General features: G+C 40.0%; 1 protein-coding gene across 1 annotated transcript in view; it reads left to right on the forward strand.

Moving 5' to 3' along the window:
* Window positions 1-24,016, forward strand: part of MAP2K1 (mitogen-activated protein kinase kinase 1) — a 104,016-nt gene that overhangs the window by 74,736 nt on the left and 5,264 nt on the right. The window contains exons 6-8 of the mRNA XM_020982941.2: window positions 12,927-13,051; window positions 18,062-18,263; window positions 19,567-19,631. Coding sequence (XP_020838600.1) covers window positions 12,927-13,051; window positions 18,062-18,263; window positions 19,567-19,631 — 392 coding nt within the window. The remainder of the gene's footprint in view (window positions 1-12,926; window positions 13,052-18,061; window positions 18,264-19,566; window positions 19,632-24,016) is intronic.

The raw sequence follows: 24,016 nt of genomic DNA on the forward strand, positions 1-24,016 counted from the left end.
TAGATTTTTATAAAGATTTGATAAATTATCTTATTTTTGTGGAATAGATGTAGACTGTATGAATATGGTACTGGTTGAATAAAGGTAGCTAGGTGGTGCAGTGGGTAGAGTGCCAGGCCTGGAATCAGGAAGACATCTTTGTGAGTTCAAATCCAGCCTCACACACTTACTAGTTGTGTGACCCTGGGCAAGTCACTTCACCCTGTTTGCCTCAGTTTCCTTACCTGTAAAATGAGTTGGAGAAGGAAATGGTAAACCACTCCAGTATCTTTGAAAAACCCAAATGGGGTCACAAAATGTTGGGAGACTGAAATAACTAAACAACAAATCTGGTTGAATAAATGGACTGTCCAAGTCACTAATAAAATGTTAAAGGATTTATTAGATGACATGCTTATCATAATTACAGATAATAAAAAATAGCTAATATTTATGTGGTATTTTGAGGTTTTGCAAAGTGTGTTACATATAATTACCTTAATTGATCTTCACAACAGCCCTGTAGATGCTTATGCCCATTTTATAGATGAGGAAACAGAGAACACAGGAGGCATAGCTGACACACTGGATGGTAAGAGTCAGCAACCAGTCATTGCCTTAACTTCAAATCCTGGCCCTGTTGTTTTCTTCTCTGAAAAATTAAGGAGGTGGATTAGATTACTCCTAAATTCCCTTTCAGCTCCAAATCTTAAGAAGACACATCATAGATTAATAGACCATTCAAATTGAAAAGAACTTCCGATATTATTTAAACCCAGCTCCCTCATTTTACAAATGAGGAACCTTAACTAACTGACTCAAGGTGCCCCAAGTCTTGAGCAGCAGAGTCAGTGTTAGAATACATGTCCGATTCAGACCAAGTGCTTTCCTGTGCCTCCTTACAGTCTGGCAGGGCAGAGATCGGCAGATCTACAAACTCAGCCTTCTCCCATCCAGTCTTTTTAGTTGTTCTTGTGAGCTTGGCATTGCACCTGTTTCCATTTCACTTGCCTTTATGACATCTTGCTAAATTAAAAATGAATAATAATTGTGAGTTTGTTTCTAGGAAAGATGGGCTCAAATAAAAACTGAGTCCTCCGTTCTTACATTGTCAATTAATATGTTTAATTGTCATGATTCAGGGTAGGAAGGTGGAGCCAGAGGGTAGGAAATAAAAGCTTTTCAAAACTAATGACTGTCAGAAAAACACTTGTTTCACAATTTCGTTGTTGAGCTTGCTGTGAAATCTTCAAATGAGAGTGGAGACTAAAAATAGCCTTTTTCTTAGGCCCTGGAGTGCTTGCTAAGCAGGCTCCCTCTTTGAACCCAATTGTTAAACAGGAGGAGGTGGGGAAACACAACCTTTAACTCCTGCTGTGAGTGTGTTTCTGCCTTTAGAGCTGTAGGAATAGTTGTCACATGAATAAAATGGGATGTTACTCTCTAAAATGGGAGAAAGAATCTTTGCTGAAACAGTGAGAGAGAGGGAGTAAGAGTTGTATATGTATGTGTGTGTGTGTGTGTGTGTGTGTGTGTGTGTGTGTGTGTGTGAGATCTAGGGCTCTTGTTTGTTATCTGTATATCCTTGAACAAGTCACTTCATCTCTTTGGACTTCAGTTTCCTAATTTTAGAATGAAGACATTGGACTGGATAATCTTTAAGATCTTTCCCAGCAATAATATTTGATTTTCTTCCTTCTGGCTGTTTTCATGCTCTTGACAAAGGGAAAAAGGAGAGAGGGGAGGTGGGTGGAATGTAGTTCAGTGGAGTTGGAAAAGAAGCAAGTGGAGGAAAAAGGCTCAAACCTATTTATTTTGTTGCTTTTCAGTGCTTCTAAGGAAAGATTTGGCGGGAAAAGAGGTTAAAATGAATGAGAATTGAAAAGTTTAGGGTCCTCTGTGAATTTTTAATGATCTTTCTTCTGTAATTATTTCCCTATGGCCCACACACAAAGTGAGCTCTCCAAAGGTCATTTCTTTTTACATGATGCTAAAATGATTGGCTGCCTTTTTTCTTCCTCTTTAGAGCAGAGAATTTGACATTTGCCAGCATTACTGAGAAGAGGTCATTTAACCCCACTAGGCTTTTTCTCTTTGTGTGTTTGGGTTGATTTTTACCTTCAGCTCTTGAATATTAAAACTTGGATTAATCACATTGTGAATTATCTGTAGCAAATGCTGCATCGTAGACTGGCATATTCTACTCTCCACAGGGTTTGTTTTTCACCTTCCTTCTCTTGACATTGGTCACTGCTTAGGGACTAATAACTCATTTTCTCTATTAGCCAGATGGAATTGGGAAACTGTACTGGGGAAGAATAAACCCATGGGTGAATTAGCCTAAGGTCAGTTTCACATACACAACCTGGGTAGGTTTCTCTAGTTAGACAATCTTCATTTATTTATTTACTCATCTATTTATTCATTTATTTATTTGTCTATTATTATTTTTTGCCTTTTTTTGTGAGGCGATCGAGGGTAAGTGACTTGCCCAAGGTCACACAGCTAGTAAGTATCAAGTGTCTGAGGCTGGATTTGAACTCAGGTCCTTCTGATTCCAAGGCCAGTTCTATTCACCGCGCCACCTAGCTGCCCCGTTACACAGTCTTCAGCCTGCAGTTCAAAGATCTATACTTTGATTCAGTGGAAGAAAAATTACATTTGTTTCTTAGCGGATGGATTTCTGTGTAGACACCTTTGGTTTCTGCCATCATTCTGGCTTAGTCTGCAGCCAAGATTTGTTTTCAGGCCTGCAGGTTTCCTGATTTCTTTCAGTAGAATTATCTGCCCTGGTCTCGGAAGAGGAACTAGACTTTCCCTCCTTCTAGTCTCTTAGCTCTTGTTGGGGCCTTCTCCTGAGCAGCTGTTCTCATCTGTTCTCTTCCTTTTGAGAAGGACTCAAAGGATAGTGGGAAAAATAACCCTTCTTCTTCCCTAATTGTCTTCTCTTCCTCCAATGAGGGTAAAAAGTCTGACCAAACTTAACGGATCCCAAAACCAAAGAAATAGTTTTCAGATTATCTGTGCCATCAAGTTCCCCCTCTATCCTTGTGGATAATTGAATTCATTATATTTAGTTTTTATGGAATATAATAATAATTTAAGCACTCTGTTTCAACTTCCTTCCCAATTTCTCAGTATAGACAGTTCTCTGTCATCATTTCAGAGGTGGAGTGGAGGATTTAATAGCCTTTTGAGCCTATCCAGAATAGAGAGAGGGCATCTTGCCCTGAATTTCTCATTTAAGTAGTTAACTAGATATGGCCCCTGTGGTTCTGGTGTGAGCCAAGAGTTGTCCTCTTAGTTTAAAATAGAGGTTATGAAGAGTCTTGTTAGCATTCAGGAATCCTCTCACTTTGAGCCACAGTCATTTGATTTTGGAAGGTAGGGGGAAGAATCCAAGAGATTATCTTCTGGTGCCTTGATTATGGAAGCAGTGTGAGAAGTAGAAGGAATAGGGAAATGGGATTTTGAAGATGTGACTGAGTCCTTTTCTGGAAGAGGAGGTGTGGTAGAGGAGCCCATTCAAATCTCCCAAATCCTGGAATCTAGGTCATAAGTGATAGGGAAAGTTAGAAAAATAGAGAAGGATTTTTTTTTTGGGTGCAAACTTAGATTCACGTGGTTTAACTACAGGACTTGAATTGCCTGCAGGTGATGACTTAATTGGTGTGGTTTTAGGAACAGTAAGATGCCATTCTATCAGGATCATCTGCAGATACCTCTCCACACTAGCTGATTCCTATACTTGAATGTAAGATGAAGGCCTTTATTCACCTGTGAGCTAACACAAACTACAAATATCCCTGGGAGAGCAATTTGCATCACTCTAGGGTGTAAGCCTTTCCAGAGAGCAAAATTTGATCAGGAGACAGGGGAGAAATCAGGAAGGGAACTGGAAACCCTAAAAAGGGCAGAGAGAAACTGCCTATAATGGGGAAGCAGGGCACTATAGATAGAAACTTTGACCTGTTTTGTGATTTTGCCCAACCCATTCCTGATTGGATGGGCTAATACATTCTAAATTTTAACTGGGGGAGGGAGAAGGGGGGGAGAAAGGGTCTGGGGAGTGTTAATTGAGTGCCTAATGATGCCATCTGCTTACCAAGCAATTGAGATCGGAAAATAAATGTGATATTTCTGACTGCAGTTGGAAAAAGATGAAAAAGATAACCAGACAAAGCTGATGAACAGCTAGGAACTGGCCCCAGGTGAATCCTAAAGTTAGCTTCACTTCAGCAGAGAGGGAAGGAAGGAGTGTTGAGGGCTGCTGTGGTTAGTTCTGTTTGTAATGTGGGAGGTGAATGAGAACACAGTTTCCAGCACTTAGTACAGTGCATGGCATGGAGTAGGGGCTTAATAAAAATATATTAATTGAATATGGATAGTAATCCCCTCTCAGCTAATATGTACAAGTCACTTCTTTGATCTGGATTGAATTATGGGATTTAAACATTTTGAGGGCACATACATTAGAGTTTTTTTTCTCTTTGTGTTAGACTCAGACTGATATTAACATTTATCTGCATTTCCTGACTAGATACTGGATGCGATTAGCTTAAAAAAAAAAAAAAAGAAACCAAAAAGCAAAAGCACAAATCCCTTAGGCATATTCAGAATGAGCCAGGCCAATAAGAGTTACTCCAGTTCTGGGCAGGAATCAGTTTTACATCTCTTCCAAGCTCATTTTATTCTAAAAATTTGTTTTGTTATCTTTTTATTATTAGCTAAGACTTTTTAACTAAAAATCAACTTCCTAGCTAAAACAGTTCTGGGGACTGAATATATATTTCAGTTCTCCCACTTGAATTTTAATTTCCCACTCCATTCCAGAAACAGAAGGAATTCCTATACAATTATCATTTTATACTACATATTACTTAAGGAAATGAGTGTTTCCTGGCCTGTTGGGTAGGAACTCCATTGTTACTTTGACTCAGAATCTCATTTTTATTGGTATTCTATTCACCAGTGGTAATAGCAGCTCCTCCTTCTCATCTTGTTTAATTCCTGTTCCTGTCTTTCTGTTAATCTTTCATTTAGATGGGAGGAACAAAGACTCTCCCTTAAAGTGACTTGCGCATAATTTTATAGCTAGTTAGGTGACAGAACCAAGATGACCAGATCTGGGTGTCCTGACTCATCATCACTGAATCTGAATCCTGAATTCCGCTGCACTGTACAGCCTCATATTTTATCACTGATTAGAAGTCACATATGGACCAGACTGAGCTGTTTGTTCACCCTTTCCTATTCTAGCAACCACTGATTTATCCTAGGATGCTGTCTTCACTTGTATCCTAATGAGGGTGAGCTTCAAAAATAGCTCATTTAACCCAAGATGCTTAATTATGTTTTCTCCAAGAATAGTATGATATAATAGCATGAGGTCATCTCTGTTTGACAGATAATTCTGTTCATCCCTGCCATATTTTAGAAAACATGATCGTTAGGAACTATTTGGTTTCCTCACTTCTCCAATGCTGTTTGTCTCTAGCCCCAATTTCTTTTCTTCTTTAGACTTCCTTTATTGGAGGAAGTTTCTATTTCTGAAAACAGTTTATGGAACATAGGGGGATTGTTTTAAAAAATGTTTGATGGAATTGTAAATGTGTCTGGGCCAGATTATTTATTTGGTGAGTTAACTTATTTTTTCAAAGTACTTTCATATGTATAATTTGATTTGATCCTTAAACTACACTTCAAGGTGTGTATAACAGTGATGATCCCATTTTACACTTGAGGAAACTAAGACCCAGTGAGGTTCTAGTCCTGTCTCTTTGACTAGCTAAGTGACTGAGAAAGTCTCCTCACCTTGATGGGCCTCAGTTTCCTCAAGTGTAAAATGAGAAAATAAGTAAAGGCCTATTTAAAAAATTTTTAATTTTACATTCTTCTTCCTTTAGAGGAGTGGGGTGGATTTAGCTTGGGTAGATCTGAAACTACCTCTTATCTCAGTCTTAGTCATTTACTTACGTTTTGGTGAGGTCATTTCTTTTGTCTGAAATCACTTTTCTGACTCAGGAGAGGAGAAGGAAAAAGATCTATACCTAAATGGAAGAAGGGGAGCCCCTTTAAAGCAGCATCCCACGGGCAAGTGTGTAGGTCTGGAGTGATTGTCATTGTAGAAGTTGTGTACTGTTTTCATAGATTGAGAGGAATGAGGGTTTACATGTTTGAAATACTTGAGAATGAACGTGGTATGTTCAGTAGAGAGGGCTGTTTGACTAGAGTGAAGATTCCTGCTTCCAAGTACTAGGAGATGAGGTTGGAAAAGGAGAGCAGGGCCAGATTGTGGACTCTGCCTCCACATCTCTCATGTCACTTGCATTTGGACTTTTCTTTGCACTCAGACCACCACCACTCCAGATCACATTTCTCTCATCACTCTCACTTAGATTATTGAAAATGGCCTCTTAATTGATCTCCCAACTTTCAGTTTTTGCCTTTCAGTGGCTCTCTATTGTTTCTGGGATAAAATGCAAATTCCTCAGCTTAGGAAGCCCTCTAGACTCTGGCTTTCTCACCTTTTCCATACTTATCTCACAAAAATCTGCTTCCCAGGTAAACAGATCTACTTGCTCTTTCCCAAACTTGTCATTCCATTTGCCACCTTCATACTTCTGTATAGATCCACAATTCAGTCCTTCCTCCTCTCCTGCCCAGAACCCTTAGTTTCCTTTATATCTTAACCAAGGTGCTCTCCTATAGGAAACTGTACCTGCATTACAGTTTCTCCTCTCTCCTCTTCCATTAGTGTCTCAGATTATCTTGTATTTATTTAGATGTGTATATAGTATTTCCCCAGAAAATTATAAGCTCCTTAAATACTCCCTCCCCAACCCAACAAGAACCTCAATTCTTTATGGAGAAAACTGAGGACTATCTGACATGATCTCCATCTTCTCCCCTGTCTCTTCCCCAAATCCCTTTACATCATTCTCCCTCTCTCCTTCCCTTCCATGTCTTACAGTGAAGTGGCTCTTCTCCTTGCCAAGGCCAGCTCCTTTACGTGAGTCCTCGATTTCATCCCTTCTTTCTTCTCCGGCAGATTGCAACTTTATTCACTACTCCCGCTACACCCAATCTTCAACCCCTCTTTATCTCTTGGTTGCTTCCCTGTTGCCTTCCGACGTGCCCAAGTCTTTCCCGTCCTTAAAAACCTTTACTAGATGCCACTGTTCCCTTAGGCTGTTAATCCTGGATCTCATCTTCTTTTTCAGGTAAATTCCTAGAAAGGCTGTCTATACTGACTACCTCCACTTCTTTTACTCATTCTTTAGCCCTTTGCAGTTTGGCTTATGATGTCATCACTCAGCTGAAACTTCCTCTCTCCAAAGTTACCACTTATTTCTTAATTGCCAGCTTTGATTGTGTTTTCTCAGTCTTCATGCTTTTTGGCCTCCCGGCTTCATTGGTCCCTATTAACCATGCCTTCCTCCCAGGATCTCTGTCTGGGTTTTCATGACTTTACTTTCTGCTGGTCTTCCTTCTGTGTGTCTTACTATTTTCCTGGATCATCATCCAGATGAGGATCCTCATCCATCCCTAACTGTGAGTATTACTCCCAAAGCTTTGTCCTTTTGCCCTCTTGGCTTCTCTCTCAGTGTTTCTTCTTTTGGTGACCCATTAAGCACTCCCATGGATTTAATTGCCATCTCTATGCCTCTGACTCATATATTTATAAACCTTGTCCCTAGTCTCTTTGTTGAGCTTCAGTACCACATTACCAGTTGTGACTTTCAAACAATATATGCAGGAGACATCTCAAACTCAACATAGCCGAAACAAAACTCGTCTTTCCCCCTTAATTATTAATTAATAATTAATTTCTCTTCAAAACTTGTATTTCTGTTGAAGGCACCACCATCCTGCTAGTCACTCAGGTTTGTAACCTTGGTATCCTCCTTGGCTTCTCATTCTCCTTGACCCCACATATCTAGTCAGTTGCTACATCTTGTTCTTTCTTCTACCTTCTTTCCATTCAACACAGCTGCCATATTAGTCCAGGCTTTCCTCTGTCCTAGATTATTGCCAACAGCCTCCTAATTGGTCTTCTTCCTCAAGTCTGCCCTGCTCCAAGCCACCCTTCATATTGCTGCCAAGGTGATGTTTCCTTAAGTGTAGATCTGACCATGTCACTCTCCAGTTAACTCCTGTGGTACCCTGTTAACTCAAGGATCAAATATAGACTCCTTTGTTTAGCTTTTTAAATAGTCCCTCATAGTCTAGTCTCAGTCTATCTTTGCAGTCTCATTGGCCATCATTTCTTATTCCATACCATGCTGTACCACTAAATTGACCTTCTCTCTGTTCCTCACACAGAATACTCCATCTCCCATCTCTCTGCCTTTGTACTGGCCCTTCCCTGTGCCTGGAATACACTGTCTCTTCACCTGTGTGTCAAAAAAATCTCTCTCTTCCTTTAAGATTTAGTTCAGTTACTACCTTCTACATGAATTTTGTCCTGATCTCCTTAACTGCTAGTGCCCTTCCTCTCTATTTAACTGATTTGTATTTATTCTCTTTATATTTATTTGGTCTGTGCTTATAGATGTCTTTGTTGTCTTCCCTGTTAGAGTAGAAGCTCTTTGAGAAGGAGAGAAATGTTTTCATCCTTTGTATTTGTATGTCTTGATAGTCTGATTCTGATTTGTATGTGTTCATAATTGGTGCTTTTTAAAAAAAATTATTTAGTATTTTATTTTACCCCAGTTACATGTAAAAACAATTTTTAACATTCATTTAAAAAAATTTTTGGTTCCACATTCTCTCCCTTCCTGACTCACTAGCCCACCCCCTCATTGAAAAGGCAAGCAATTCATTATAGGTTATACATGTGTAATATTTCCGTAACGGTCATGTTGTGAAAGAAAACACAGACAAGAAAAATAAAGTTTAAAAAAAAAAGGATGGTTTAATCTGTATTCAGACACCATCAGTTCTTTGTCTGGGGAATGATAGCATTTTTCATCAGAAGTCCTTCAGAGCTGTCCTAGATCATTGTATTGCTGAGAATAGCTGAGTCATTCACAGTTGATCATCTTACGGTATAGCTGTTACTTTGTACATAGTGCATTTCACATTGTGTCAGCTCATATAAGTCTTTGTTTTTCTGAGAGCATCCTGCTCATCATTTCTTATAACACAATAGTATTCCATCATAATCACATACTACGATTTGATCAGCCATTCCCCAATTGGTGAACATTTCCTCAATTTCTAATTCTTTGACTACACAAAAGAGCTGCTATAAATATTTTTGTACATACAGGTCTTTTTCCTTTTTGTTTTTTAGCTCTTTTGGGATACAGACCTAGTAGTGGTATTGCTAAGTCAAAGGGTGTGCATGGTTTTATAGCCCGTTGAGCATAGTTCCAAATGGTAGCACAGAATGGTTGAATCAGTTCACAACTCTACCAACAGTGCATTAATGTCTCATTTTTCCCATAGCCCCTCCTACATTTGTCATTTACCTTTGTTGTCCTGTTATAATTGATGCTTAACAAAAACTTGATTATTGAATGAGAGTAGAGACTTGTTATTTTTGTCTTTATATCCCTGATCCCCTAGCATAGGACCTAATACATAAGAGGCACTTAAGACAAGGATTGGATTGGAGAATACATCTGCTACAGAAGTTTAGGTTGTATTCTGTATAAAGTGGGAACCAATTACAGCTTAGCAAATGGGGGAGATGAAAATAACATTTTGGGAAAATTACTATGTTACTGTGTAGGATAGATTGAGCCAGGTGTGGGGAAAGGACCTGAGGTCAGAAGCTGATTGACGAATCTAAGTAGTGAGGTGTTGGAAACCTGGAGTAGCACCAGATAGATTGACAGGATTTGGTTATTGGATATAGGTTATAAAGGATAAAAAAGATGAATGTATCAAAGATAAATTAAAGGTTTCAAGCCTAAATGAGAGAATAGTGGCAACCTTCACAGAAGTGGGAAAGTTGGTGTGGGACTGCAAATCAAGAAGTTGGGCTAATCTAATCCCAGAACTGCCAGTAATCAGCTAAGGTGACCATGGGTGAATGACTTAGCTCCGTGGGCCTCATTTTCCTCATCTGTAAAATAAAGATACTAGACTAAGTGATCTCTAAGTTTCCTCCCAGTTTGAACATTCTATAATGAGTAATTTGACTTTTTCTGATAAATTTTTGTTTGAAGTGATGAAATATTCAAGTAGAGCTCTACTATATGGAAGGCCAGGGTCAGATATAATAGATTTGAGGGTCATCGGCCTAGAGGTAGTAGTTGGCTGTGAGTCACATTTAATTTATAAAGAGAAAAGGTGTAGGAGAGGAGATATGGCTGGCATTGGAGATTTCCTTTACCATTTGACTTATATATACCCTTGTGAGAAACCTTTACCCTGATGTAAAGGATGCTTTTTTTAAATTTTGTAACATATAAGGGAGAACTGTATAGTTTCACTATACAATTTAATACTTGGTTACGTACTGTCTTACAGTATTTTCTAATTGTTTTGTGCTTTACTTTCCTTAGCTCAGGTGATTGAGGAGAAAGGCAGCATCTTGCATTTCTCACAGTATTTAGAAAGAGAGACAGGGACAGAGCCATACGTACTGTCTTACAGTATTTTCTAATTGTTTTGTGTATTACTTTCCTTAGCTCAGGTGATTGAGGAGAAAGGCAGCATCTTGCATTTCTCACAGTATTTAGAAAGAGAGACAGGGACAGAGCCACAGATGTGAGATTTGTTTCAAAGGTAGAGTCAATAGGATTTGATAACTGAATGTGACAGGTGAGAGAGAAATAAAGACTCAGAAGATAAATGCAGGATTTCAGACATGGTAGATTAAGTGAATATAAGTGAAGCCAAAAGGAGAAGCAGGTTTAAGAGGAAAGATAATGAACTCAGTTTAAGAAATGATGAGGTTGAGATTCTGGTGGGACATCTAGGGTGAGCTTCCCTGTAGGCAGCTGCAGATGTGTCTGGACAGACTGGAGATGAAGATTTGAGAAACTTATCATCTACAGAAGTAGCTACAGTGTATGGAGTGAGACTGTGCAGGGAGAGTGTAGAGAGAGAAAAGGGCCACAGAAAGATCATTGGAAAAGAATCTGTTGTCAGGCTTTCCTGTTGCTTACTGTTTTAAGTTTAAACTACCCTGTCTGGCATGCAAGTCTTCCATAATCTATTCCTATCCTATCTGTACAATCTTATCTCCTGCTATTGTCTAAAATACACTCTCTAAGATAGTCTCACCATTGTCCGCCAACATGTCATGCTTATTCCTGATGGAATATGAGCTCCTTGGGGTCAGGAACTGCAACATATAAATGAAAATAACAAATAAATGACACTAACTGCTATGGAATTAGAATGACTGCCAGTCTTGACCCCAGAGGAGATATAATGAATGTACTTTGTTCCTTTTGTCCAAGAGGCTGGCAACGTTAGGTATGGGATTTCGTACGCGCTATTAGATAACCATCCACTGTGGGTAGATCAGTTTTGCATAATAGTTTTTTTCTTGGTTTCACCTGAGGGTAAGAAGGTGGGGAGTGGTACATACCTAGAATTGACTGTGGTATAAAAAACAAAAGGCATCAATAAGATGTAAATTCTATTCCTCCTTCAGAGGTTTGTTACTTCAGTCCATGAACTTGTTTTAAAAATTTTTTATAACTATATTTCAGTATAACTGGTTTACTTTGTAAGCCTCCGTATTTTATTTTATGCATTGAAAACATTGTCAAGAAAAGGTCTGTTCGTAGGCTTTATACATGACAAAAAAGGTTAAGTCTGATTCAGATCTTAGCTCCCTAAGAAGCTTTTCCTGCTAATTCAGCCCAACCCCTCTCTCTTCTCTGGGTACCTTTTGTACAGAGTCAACATCCCATTATTTAACACTTAATTATCTCCTATCATTCCAACCAGATTACCACCTTCTTGAGAACTGGAGTATCCTCCACAATATTCGTGTTTCTTCTGTATCACCCAAATTGATCTGCATTCTAGTAGAGTTAGCTGGTTAATTTGTAGGTAGAAGACGGGTAGTTATGCACTAGAAATGGGATTTGAGTTTGTAATTCCTTACCCAGATGATGTGTGTGTGTTGTCAGTGTTTCTATCAGGTAGATTCTGTACACTCTGTCAGCCAGGGTTCTTGTTTTCCTTTTTCACTCTGGAGAAACCTGTGTAAACATTTCAAAATTAATGTTGCTTCACACCCTAGATGTTGGGAATATAGGAGATGTGTTAAAACCATAGGTGCCACATACAGGGTAGGTATTTAAATTATTTTAGCTTAAAATTGTACCAAGACGTTTGAGACATCCTGTATATGGAGCCTACTCTCTGGTCCCATGTAGAACAGAATAGCCTGGGACCATTTACCTCACTCCTTGACTTTCAGTAGCATGGTGGGACATAAGGAAGTCTGAGCTGAGCGTTGGGATGACACTCTGCCTGCCTTGACTCAATGACATAATAAAAGTGAAAAAAGTCTATCCCAACAGAAAATAGTGTTTAGTAGTAGCAGCAACAGTGAAGAAAAGGTCTCTTACCAAAAGGGTCAGGCCGTCTGGGTGATTTTTTTCTTCATATTTTTCAAAAAACAACAGATACTTTGTCTCATCAACAGTAATGCTTTTAAAAAACAAAGCTGGTAGACATGTTTTTGCTAGAATTAATGGATTCCTTCCTTTAGGTCTTCCAAGTGAGACTTCTCAATAGAGTTGTAAAAACAAAGGATTCTTATCTTATTGCTCAGAAGTGTCTGCTGTAAGACCACTTACAGGGAAGGATCACTCAGAGGATCTATTTTTGTTTCTGATCATTGATTTTAGGAATGTCACTGAGGTCCTTGAGAGGCTGGAGTTCCTTTGAGCAGTGGTAGTCACCTTGGGGTGATCTGGTTCTTCACTATCATATTTACAGTTTTCTCTTTTTATCTTTTCACCCCATAGACGTCAAGCCATCCAACATCTTGGTGAACTCACGAGGGGAAATCAAACTTTGTGACTTTGGCGTCAGTGGGCAGCTGATTGATTCCATGGCTAACTCTTTCGTGGGCACAAGGTCCTATATGTCGGTATGGACTGCTGGTTAATTTGCTTCGGCTTCTGGCCCAGGGCTCTCAATCAGGAACAGCAACTGATCATCCCCTGGGAAACCAGAGAGCCATGTACTGAATGTCCTTAATTTTGGAAGTTCTTGGTTTGGGGGGCAGGACTGCTGCTTCCCAGAGAGACCACAGAGGGGCAGCTAGGTGGTGCAGTGGATAGAGCACCAGCCCTGGATTCAGGAGGACCTGAGTTCAAATCTGGCTTCAGACACATAACACTTACTAGCTGTGTGACCCTGGGCAAGTCACTTAACCCCATTGCCTAGCAAAAATTAAAACAAAACAAAAAAACCCAAAAAGACCACAGAGTGAGGTTCCATGATTGCTGGCTTTGGGGACTTTACATTATATTCAGGGAAAACACCTTAAAGAGTAAGATCAGAAAAAACACACGTACAAAGAGGATCTCTAAGTTAGGTATTTGATTAGGTGACTTCTGAGGTCCTGTTTAGCTCTAAGAGCCATGAAATACACAAGCTGTTATAATGCACGATGGAACAGAATAAACATCCACTACAGTTGGATGAGAATTATTTAATCACAGTCTAATTCAATCTCTCCTGCATAACTCCTCCCAAATTTATTCCTCCACCCCTGTGTTTTACCAGACTGTCCTCCCTGTTCTCCTCCCCTCTCCTCCCAGTTTCAACTCCTTAAAGTCTACCCTATCCCTCACTCTCTATTTCCTTGCTCCCTTGTACCATCATGAAGAGGAAGCAGCCAGCAGCCATGCTAACTGGATCCAATCTCTGCTTACTTCGCCCTAATAGATTCTTTTTTAAAAGAAAAAAAAATTAGTTTTTGTTGATGTCGCCTGTTTTTTACATCTTAAAGTCTCCCCCAGTATCCCTCTCCCTCCCAGAGAGCCATCCCATATAACATGGTATTTTAGGGGTAGCTAGGTAGCCCAGTGGATAGAGAACTGGCCTTGGGGTCAGAAATGCCTGAGTTCAAATCCAGCCTCAGACACTTGACACTTACTGGCTGTGTGACCCTGGGCAAGTCACTTAACCCCATTGCCTAGCACCCCCCCAAAAAAACCCCCCTAAATTGTATTTTAAATGTTGTATTATATTTTTAGTTTTTGTAAAGATTTCCCAATTACATTTAAAATATTTTTCCATCACTTTATTTAGGTTTTTAAAAAGTTACATTTTTATTTTCAGTTACAAAATTTCTCCCTTACTGCACCCCATTATACATATGAAGTCATGTAAAAAATTTCTGCATTAGCCTTGTTCAAGGGGTAGGGAGAGGAAGCAAGAGAAACAAAGAAAGGAAAAAAAACCATGCATCATTATGAACTCTGAATCCATTGGAAGTGTTCCATCTGGAGATAGATAGTATTTTAAATTGAGTCCTTTGGAATTGCGGTGGGTCGTTATATTAATCAGAGTTACTAAGTCTTTCACAGTTGATTTTCTTTAAAATATTACTCTTAATGTAAATGTTGTTCTCCTGCTTCTGCTCACTTCACTTTGCATCAGTTCATCTTTCCGGGTTTTTCTGAAACTGAAACTGCCTCCCTCATCATTTCTTATAGCACAATAGAATTCTATCACATTCACACACCATAATTTGTTCGGCTATTCCCCAGTTTATGGGCTTCTCCTCAGTTTTCAATTCTTTGCCATCACAAAGAGTTGCTTTAAACATTTTTGTACATATGGGTACTTTTCCCTTTTCTTTGATGTCCTTGGAGGTGTAGACCTAGTAGCAGTATTGCTGTGTCAAAAGGTAGGTACAGTTTAATAGCCTTTGGCATAGTGCCAAATTGTTTCCAGAATGATCAGACAGATTCATAGCTCCCCCAGTAGTGCATTATCATCCTATTTTTTCCTCATCCCTTCCAGCATTTGTCATTTTCCTTTTCTGTCATCTTAGCCCTCTGATGGGTGTGAGGTGGAACCTCAGAGTTGTTTTAATTTGCAATTCTCTAATTATTAGTGATTTAGAGCATTTTTCATATGACCATTGATAGCCTTGATTTCTTTATCTGACAACTGCCTGTTTATATCATTTGACCACTTTTTAATTGAGGAATGAGGCTTATTTTTATAAATTTTGTACCCTATATTTGAGAAATGAGACCTTTTTCATAGAAATTTGCTGTAAAAATTTTCCCCCAGTTTCCTGCTTTTCTTATAGTTTTGGCTATGTTGGTTTTATTTGTGTAAAACTTTAATTTTATGTAATCAAAATTCTCAGTCTTACCTCCTGTGAACCCCTTTATCTCTTCTTTGGTCATGAACACTTCCCCTGTCCAAAGATCTGACAGATAGTTTCTTCCATGCTTCCTTAATTTGCTTGTGATGCCACAGTTTATGTCCAAATCATATACTGATTTTGAGCTTATCTTGGTTTGGGTGTGAGATGTTGATCTGTTTTACGATTTTTTCCAGCAGTTTTTGTCAAATAGTGAGATTATGCTTACTCCTTCAATTTGTTTTTCTTGGCTTATTGCTGTAGGTAGCATTTCAGTACAGCATTGAATATTAGTGGTGATAATGGACATCCTTGCTTCACCTCTGATCTTATTGGAAAGGCTTCTAGTTTGTCTCCATTATAGATAATGCTTGCTCTTGGTTTAGATAGATACTAGTTGAAATTTTTAGAAAAGCTCCGTTTATTCTTCTGTTTTCTAGTTTTTTTAATAGGAATGGGTGTTTTCTTTCATTACTAATTCATTATCCCGTTTCATTCATACTGACTCTAGGTACATCCCAAAGCTCTGTCTGGGTGCCCTTTCTCTAGTCTCTCATTTGATCACCTCATTAGCACCCGTGTGTTCTGTTCTCTCTGTATAGATGACTCCCAGATCTGTATATCCAACCCAGATCTCTTTCCTGAACTCCAGTCTTGCATAACCAGCCACCTATTGGACATTTCCACCTCAGTGGTCTATAAGCACCTGAAACTCAAAATGTCCAAAATTGAATTCATTGTTTTTCCCCCAAACTGATCCTTTCTCCAAACTTCCCTGTTAACTGTGCAGGGCCACCCAGGTCTAAAACCTCTGTGTCATTCTCTGCACCTCATTCTCATCCTACACCTCCAACCACTTGCCGAGTCTTGTTGCTTTAATCTCTCCCACATCTCTCATATATGGCTGTGCCTATCCATGCACACACACAGCTGCTCCCCTGATTTAGGCTTTCATCACTTCATCTGTATTACTGCAATTCATAAACCCTTATTGACCAAGAGTTGGATCTTTTTTTCTTTTTTATCATTTACTTGATGACAGTATTTTCATGGTTATATGCTCAGTCACAACATAGCTAATACCGTATGGGAATTGTGAGAGAGTCTAATGGAAAAAGTTAAATTGTTGTCAAAATGCACAATCGTCAAGATAAGTTATTTTCTAGATTTAAAAAAAAATTTGTGTGCTTGTGTAAGAGCATTTGAAGGCTTACGGAGTGCTTCCTTTACCACATCCCTATCAAGTATGTATTTCAAGTGTTATCCTCATCCTCACAATGATATAGCTGTCAAGGGTTTTGAGGCAGGGTTTGAAATCAAGTCTCCTGACTCGTCTAGTACTCAGTACTGTGCCACACTGCCTCCTGGTGGTGTATTCTTTTAAAGTACCTTCCCAAGTACCTTCAGTGAGCATTTATGAAGCACCCACTATGTGCTTGGCACTGTACTAAATGCTGAAGATGCAGAGACAGTGAAATAGTACTTGCCCTGAAGGAGCTTATATTCTCTTCAGGGAGGGAAGACTGCAGTTTACGATTTTAATTCTTTCAGCAGTCTTGTGAATTAAATAGAGTAGATATTATGCCCTATTTTATCAGTGAGGAAGCCAAGGTTCAAAGATGTTAAAAAGTGACTTGCCCAGGTGCACACAGCTGATTCTAGAGCCTGAGTCATTTAGCTTAATCAAGTGTTCTTTCCATTGCAATACACTGTCCCTTTAGAGAATTTTAGGCCCCCTTGTCACTTCTGAGACCCAAACACATCTGAAAAACCCAGGCAACATGACTCTTCATAATAATTCTCACCTTTTATTTTTTATTTTTTATCTTTTATTTTTTATTTTTTTGCTAGGCGATGGGGTTAAGTGACTTGCCCAGGGTCGCACAGCTAGTAAGTGTCATGTGTGTGAGGCCAGATTTGAACTCAGGTACTCCTGAATTCAGGGCTGGTGCTCTATCCACTGCGCCACCTAGCTGCCCCTAATTCTCACCTTTTAAAATGGCGTGGCTATTAGCAAAGAGGTGCTATAAAGGCAAAGCAGATGCCCAGGTGTGGGAAGCCATTGTCAAGGTGCACATTTGACAGGTAACTGATGTCAAAGGCTGGTCTGAGATTTTCTGCTGGTCAGCTGATCCAAAATGGAGCAAATCAGAATGCTGAGGTTAGGTAGAGTAATGAGTCAGAGTTGGGGGGACCCAATCAGGACTAGGAGAGCAGAGTATTTTAGTTTGAGAAGATAGCCAGAGGTCAGAATGTTGAGGGTCATTAAAGGAGGAACAGAACAGGAATACATCAGTGGATAGTAGCACAGAAAGGACTGAGTTGAGCCTGTCAACAGAGGCAGCCTTTTACATAGTCTTAGAAAAAACTGGTGTGTCTTTCTTGTTTAAGTGAGATCTCTTCCTGAATTGGTACTGGGAACAAAAATCAAAAGTCAGATACCTAGCTAGAGAGAGGAGAATGGGGGTAGTGTGAACATAGATGTTGTTGTTTTGTTTGTTTGTTTTGGTGAGGCAGTTGGGATTAAATGACTTGCCCAGAGTCACACAGCTAGCGAGTGTTATATGTCTGAGATCACATTTGAACTCGGGTCCCCCTGACGCCATAGTTGGTGCTCTATCCCTTGTGCCACCTAGCAGCCCCTAGATCTTAATAGCAGTCTTTTGTTCCTGGGGTTAGCACTTCTCTCACTAGGGCTAAGATATTTTATAAAATTATTAATATTATTCATGATGACAATGATATTTCTCTCTCTCCCTCTGTCTAATACAGCCAGAAAGACTCCAGGGAACTCACTACTCAGTACAGTCAGACATCTGGAGCATGGGACTTTCTTTGGTGGAGATGGCAATTGGACGATATCCCATTCCACCGCCAGATTCCAAGGAGCTAGAACTGATGTTTGGCTGTCCAATGGAGGGAGATGCTCCTGAGACGTCACCAAGGCCAAGAACTCCTGGGAGGCCTTTAAGCTGTAAGTTTCCCAGAAATATCTAGCTGCTCAGAATTAGGCAATCTCTAACTGGCTTTGGTCTCATTCAGACAACTCAGCAAATATACTAAGTGTTTATTATGTACTAGGTGTCATTGCAGTCACTGCAAAGACAGTGGTTGAGAGACAGAGATAAATGTTATATTCCTATCACATCAAGTCTGTCAGCAGTGACAGGTGATCAAAGGATCACAGACCTGGCAGGAACCTTGAAGGATATCTATTGCAGTCCCTTCATTTGTGAGCACATGAGACAGTGTGGCAAAACAGAGAGTACTGAATTTGAGTTAAGTCTCCTGACTTAAATTCTGCCTGAGAACACTTACCCAGTTGTATCATCTTGGATAAGCCACTTAATTTCTTTGGGCCTCAGTTTCCTCATCAGTAAATTGAGGATAATAATACTTGCTGTAACTGCTTTATAGAGTTGTTTTATGATGATGAAACAGAAGCCCAGAGGAGTAACTTTCCCAAGGTCATAGGTAGGAAAAGCAGCAGAGTGAGGATTTTTCCCCAGTTTCCTGCTTCCAGGGGGTCCACCACTTCCCTGAGCACATTCCAAGACATGGAGAGCCAGATTGTGGGAAGAGGATGCAATCGCCAGAGGCCGGGTTAGGGTACAATTCAAGACTATGGGACAGGTAGTTGGGAGAATCTGTGTGAAACGCTCTCCAACATAGCTTAGAGTATTTTTTATAGATCACAAATGGACCTGATATTAAGGAAGGTTCTGTCACATCAGAAGCTTCTTCATTTACTTTTTGCCAGACCAGAAACAAATCCCAGGGCTATACTGAGATCTCCCAGTCTGAGGGGATTGACATAATCCCTGTCTTCATGAGTGCAGTACTTCATGAGCCCCATAGGGGCCTGTATGTAGCTAGAATGGCATAAAGAGGTCATAGTTGAGACTAGTTTTTCTGACTCTGAAAGTACAGGTGGTTGTGAGCCGCTACATCTAATGCGAATGGTCCTGGATGAGAAGATCTGATGATGAGCCTGTTTGAGAACTAAGAGGGCTGTTGTCCCATGAAGTCTTCAGTCCACCAATAGTCTTTTCCCCTGTTGCATAGCAAGCTACCCTTCCCCACCCTCCCACCCCCATTTCCTTTCCCCCTCACGTTCTTGCCTTGACAGCATCTTTTCCTTGAGACAGGTATGTTCTATATTCTAGACTTTACTTTTGTCTTTATTAGCAAGGGGAGCATTACCCAGGGAGTTTTATTACACAGTAATAAAGTGACTTCATCCGATAAACCCATTTTCCTCTTTCTGAAATTTGCAGCTTATGGAATGGATAGCCGACCACCTATGGCAATTTTTGAGCTGCTGGATTACATAGTCAATGAGGTAAATACAGCATGATTTCCCAAGTCTTGGAGTCTGGGGAAATGGGGACAAAGGACAAAATAACTACTGGGTAAATAGTGAGTTGTTGAGATGTGTGGGGCAGGCTGAAGTTTTTCTACTCAGCAGTCTTGGCTTGGTTCATGAATAATTATTTTGGAACTAATTAGACTCTGGTGATAATTCTAGAATCTTTTCCCAAAAGGAAGCCTTTAGAACATCTCCATTCAATAATGGTAGTGTCTTATAAATCATAGATCATCTGGAATAGACTGAGAGATTCCCAGTGTGCTTCTCCAGGCCACACAGCACAGCCAAGAGTAAAGCCCAGCTGTGCTCAGCACTGTCCTACCAGCCTCCAAGAGGTTATCCAGAGGGGCTCCATAAAAATAGGATAACTGGAATGGGGTCCAATTATGGAGGCCTAATGTGTCAATAAGAACTTAAACTTAATGCAGAAGTTCTGGCTACCCTGGAAGAAAGGGAACTTGAATCTAGAATCACTGGTTAGTGGTTTCTCTCTTCCTTTTGGCCATTCTTTCCTTCCCTGGACAGAAGAGACAGTTCATGATGACTGATCTTTGTTCTGTGTACCTGCCTTTCTGTGCTGGGTTTCATCCCCAATCTCAGTTTGGATTTATTCACCTGCTTTAGTCTTTCCTTTCTCCTTCCTGGCTAATAATCATGCTCTCATTGCAGTGACACTGTATTTCATCATGGGCTGAACTTTGGGTTTAGCAGTTTTTGTTGTTCGTTTGTTTGGGTCTGTCTGACTCTTTGTTACTGCATTTTGGGTTTTCTTGGCAAAGATACTGGAGTGGTTTGCCATTTCTTTTCCAGCTCATTTTACAAATGAGGAAACTGATGCAAACAGAGTTAAATGATTTGCTTAGGGTCACTTAGCTAGTATGTATCTGAGACCAGATTTGAACTCAGGTTTTTCTGACTCCAGGCCTGGCACTATCTATCCACTGCACCACTTAGCTGAAGCATGGGGCTTTCTTTGGTGGAGATAGCAATTGGACAATATCCCATTCTACCACCAGATTCCAAGGAGCTAGAATTGATGTTTTCTGTCTAGTGGAGGGAGATGCTGTAGATACACATTAAAATGCATTTACTCTGTGATTCTGTCTTCTGACTCTGAGTCTGTAGTGGTTTTGAACTGATCTGTCACCATGACAGCATTGATGCATGTTCATTCCCAAACTCCTGTTACTTTTGGTTTATTTAACCATAAGCACTGGCACCTGATAGGCATTCGGGCAAAGTGGGCAACAAAAGGGGGGAAAAACCCAAACCACTAGTGTGTCAGCTTTCAGTCTCATCACATTATCTTCCAGTCCTTAGCTATTGATTAGATCAGGGCCATCCTATTCCCTATATGTCTTGAACTTGGGGTGGGAAACCTGCAGCCTGAGGCTGCATGTGGCCTTCTGGGTCCTTGGGTGCGGCCTTTTGACTGAGTCCAAGTTTTACAGAACGAAATCCTTTTATTAAGGGGATTTGTTCTGTGAAGTTTGGATTGAGTCTAAAGTCTGCACTTAACTTGAGGACCACCAGGCCAAAGGTTCCCTACCCTGGTCTAGGAGGTTGCTTTCATAATGAGGCTCAAGAAAGGAAGTTTGTGAGCTGTGCTAATGGGGGGGGGGAGGTGTGTGGACTCTGGATCATGGAATTCTTCAGAGAATCCCAAACCCTCCTTTTACCTTAGTGCTTCAGCCTTTTCCACTTTCAAGTCCTAGTGGAGCTCTTACCAAGCCTGATGTGATTTTTCACAAGGATGATGCTTTAAAAAAAAAAAAGTAATAATACAGTGAAAATTCAGTTATACAGAACTCTTGCCCAGCTAAAACTATTGATTCAATTGTGCTAAACTTTGAGAAAAGAGATAAATTAGTATCAGTTACTTTATTTAGAAATGTGACATTTAAGAGATTCAAGAGGCAAGTTTCTGGGTAATTAGCCATTTTATTAATAATGCTAGCATATTTTTAATAAAAGAGGTCAGTAACACTTAAACGCCAAAGACCCCTCATGGAATCCACTCAGTGCTATATATGCCCTTGGAAGGGTATGTATTTTGAAGGTATCAATTAACTGATTGGTTAACAAATGAGAAAATGAATATTGTAATCAGAGGTACGCCTATTCTAAAGAGGGGCTAAGGGACATGACTTTGATCATATCATTTACTTTAAAATCATCCCCTGCATTGGGCAATTTAATGAAAAGAATTTACCTCCACCCAGACCTAAGCAGGGCACCATGGGCCACCTCTCCACTTGTGTGGGGTCTGAACAAGATTGTTAAGAAAAAGTTAATCCAGTCTCGTTATTATCAATGTCCTTCAAAGACTGAACAATCTACAGGCTTCTGAAAAAATCCTGGTCCTAATTCAACAATTGATTATTAATATGAGAGAGAGATAATCACTTCTCTCAGAAAACAACTTTCTGGGTGTGTCCTAGGCTAGTGCCTCGTCAGCCTAATCCCTTACCTCCTCACAGGCCTGGGCTGTGGCCCCTTGAGGCACTGTCCTCAGTTAGGGAAGACACTTATCAGTCACTGATGGGGCATTCCACATCCATCTTAGTAGAGACGTTTTCAGCCATAAGAAATAGTTTTCTGCTTTACTTTCCTGAAGGTTAAAATTCATTATACAGTCTCCTTCTCCCTAGCTCACTGAGCATTTTGTCACTAGATGTTTTACTGTAAATACCTTATGTTTGCTGAGCATGCTTAACACATCATATCCTTCTTCTCCTGGCAGAAGTGCTAACAAGCAATTAAATGACCAAAAGTTAGGTAATAAAGAAAGAAAAAAAGGATGAAGACAAAGGGCTTAGTTAACCCTTAGCCTGAGTAATGTACTTCTTACTGTGAATTGTCAATCTAGCAATCATTTAAAAAAAAATAGTGCCTGCTGTGATTCCAACACTTCTCTTTGTCTCCTTCTCTCTCTGCTCCCAGTCTCACAAAGCCCTACCACAGGCATGAAAGAAAGAGGTTCATATAGTGGAAAAAATAGCACAGTAGAGAGACATTTAAGTTCCAATCTTGCCTACATATATTTTCTAGCCATGTGATCATGAATGAATTGATCTCTCTGGGATTTAATTTTTCTTTACAATCAAGCAATAAACGTTTATTGTTCAGTTGTTTCAGTCGTATCCAACTCTTTGTGACCTCATTTGGGGTTTTCTTGGCAAAGATACTAGAGTGGTTTGCCATTTCTTTCTTCAGCTTATTTGACAGATAAGGAAACTGAGGTAAATAAGATTAACTGATTTGCCTAGGGTCACACAGCTAGTAAGTTGTCTGGGGTTAGATTTGAACTCAGGAAGATGAGTCTTCCTGACCCCAGGCCCAGTGTTCTATCTACTCTGACATCTAGCTGCCCTCTTTCTTCAAATTACTCCCCTTCTTTTCTAGCTGCAGTGGCCACAGCTTCTTCCTGGTCAACCTTCCAACTCCTCCTCCTCCTCTCTCAGAATCCTAGTCTTTTCCTCAATGCTGGCTTATCTCTGGCACTGCCTCTGCTATGAAGCCTGTCCTGCTTACCTCTAGTTGTTATTGTTCTCCCTGTCCTCAGATTACATTTTGTCTCCCCAAGCAAAACCTAAACTCATGGAAAGTAGGGATTGTTTCATCTTGGCATCCCCAGCACCTCACACAGTGTCTTGCACCTAGTAGTCATAATAGTCAGTAAACATCAGCTGTGTGCCAGGCACTGGGGGGACAAACCAGAAGAATGACAGTCACCACCATCCTGGTGCTTACTAGCTCTTGGGGAAGACAAAGGTAATCCACTAAAGGACAGAGGGGTGGGTTCATGGCTTCATCCTCCAGCCCTCCAGGCAGAGGAGAGAGGCTAGTGAGGGGGCTAAAGAGGTGTTGAGTTGAGTGTCAGAATTGAATCAGTCTCTGTGATGAGCTTATCCTGGGTGGGGGAGGCATGATGTTCTTGCAGTTGAAACCAAGCAGAGCAGCTAGCTGATGGTAAGTGGATTTATTAATAAGTAAGTGTTTGTTGAAATGAGTTAGCCAAATTTCATTTGAATTTCTCCAAAGGGTCCATTTTCACTTTAAGTCCTTTTTGCAGTTTTGGTGAGCTTACATCCTTAATAGTCTTCAATTTTCCTCTCTGCATTGTTCTGCAAGTGAGCTTGTACTTGAAGCTATTGTTGTGGCCCTTGGCCACCATATTTCTCCATGTTGAGGTTCAGCTCAGTTAAGAGTTAATAGTTTGAGGTAGTTTCTGTTTTCTTTCAGCCCCCTTATATTTTGTAGTGACTGTTCTGCATTGGTTAAACATTTCTGAGAAATTGTGATGTCTTTACAATCCATATCTTTTTTTTTAGAGACAGCTTATTCAGATAGGTTGA

Source organism: Phascolarctos cinereus, unplaced genomic scaffold (assembly GCF_003287225.1).
Source record: "Phascolarctos cinereus isolate Bilbo 61053 unplaced genomic scaffold, phaCin_HiC Scaffold_3;HRSCAF=262, whole genome shotgun sequence".
Lineage (NCBI taxonomy): Eukaryota > Metazoa > Chordata > Mammalia > Diprotodontia > Phascolarctidae > Phascolarctos > Phascolarctos cinereus.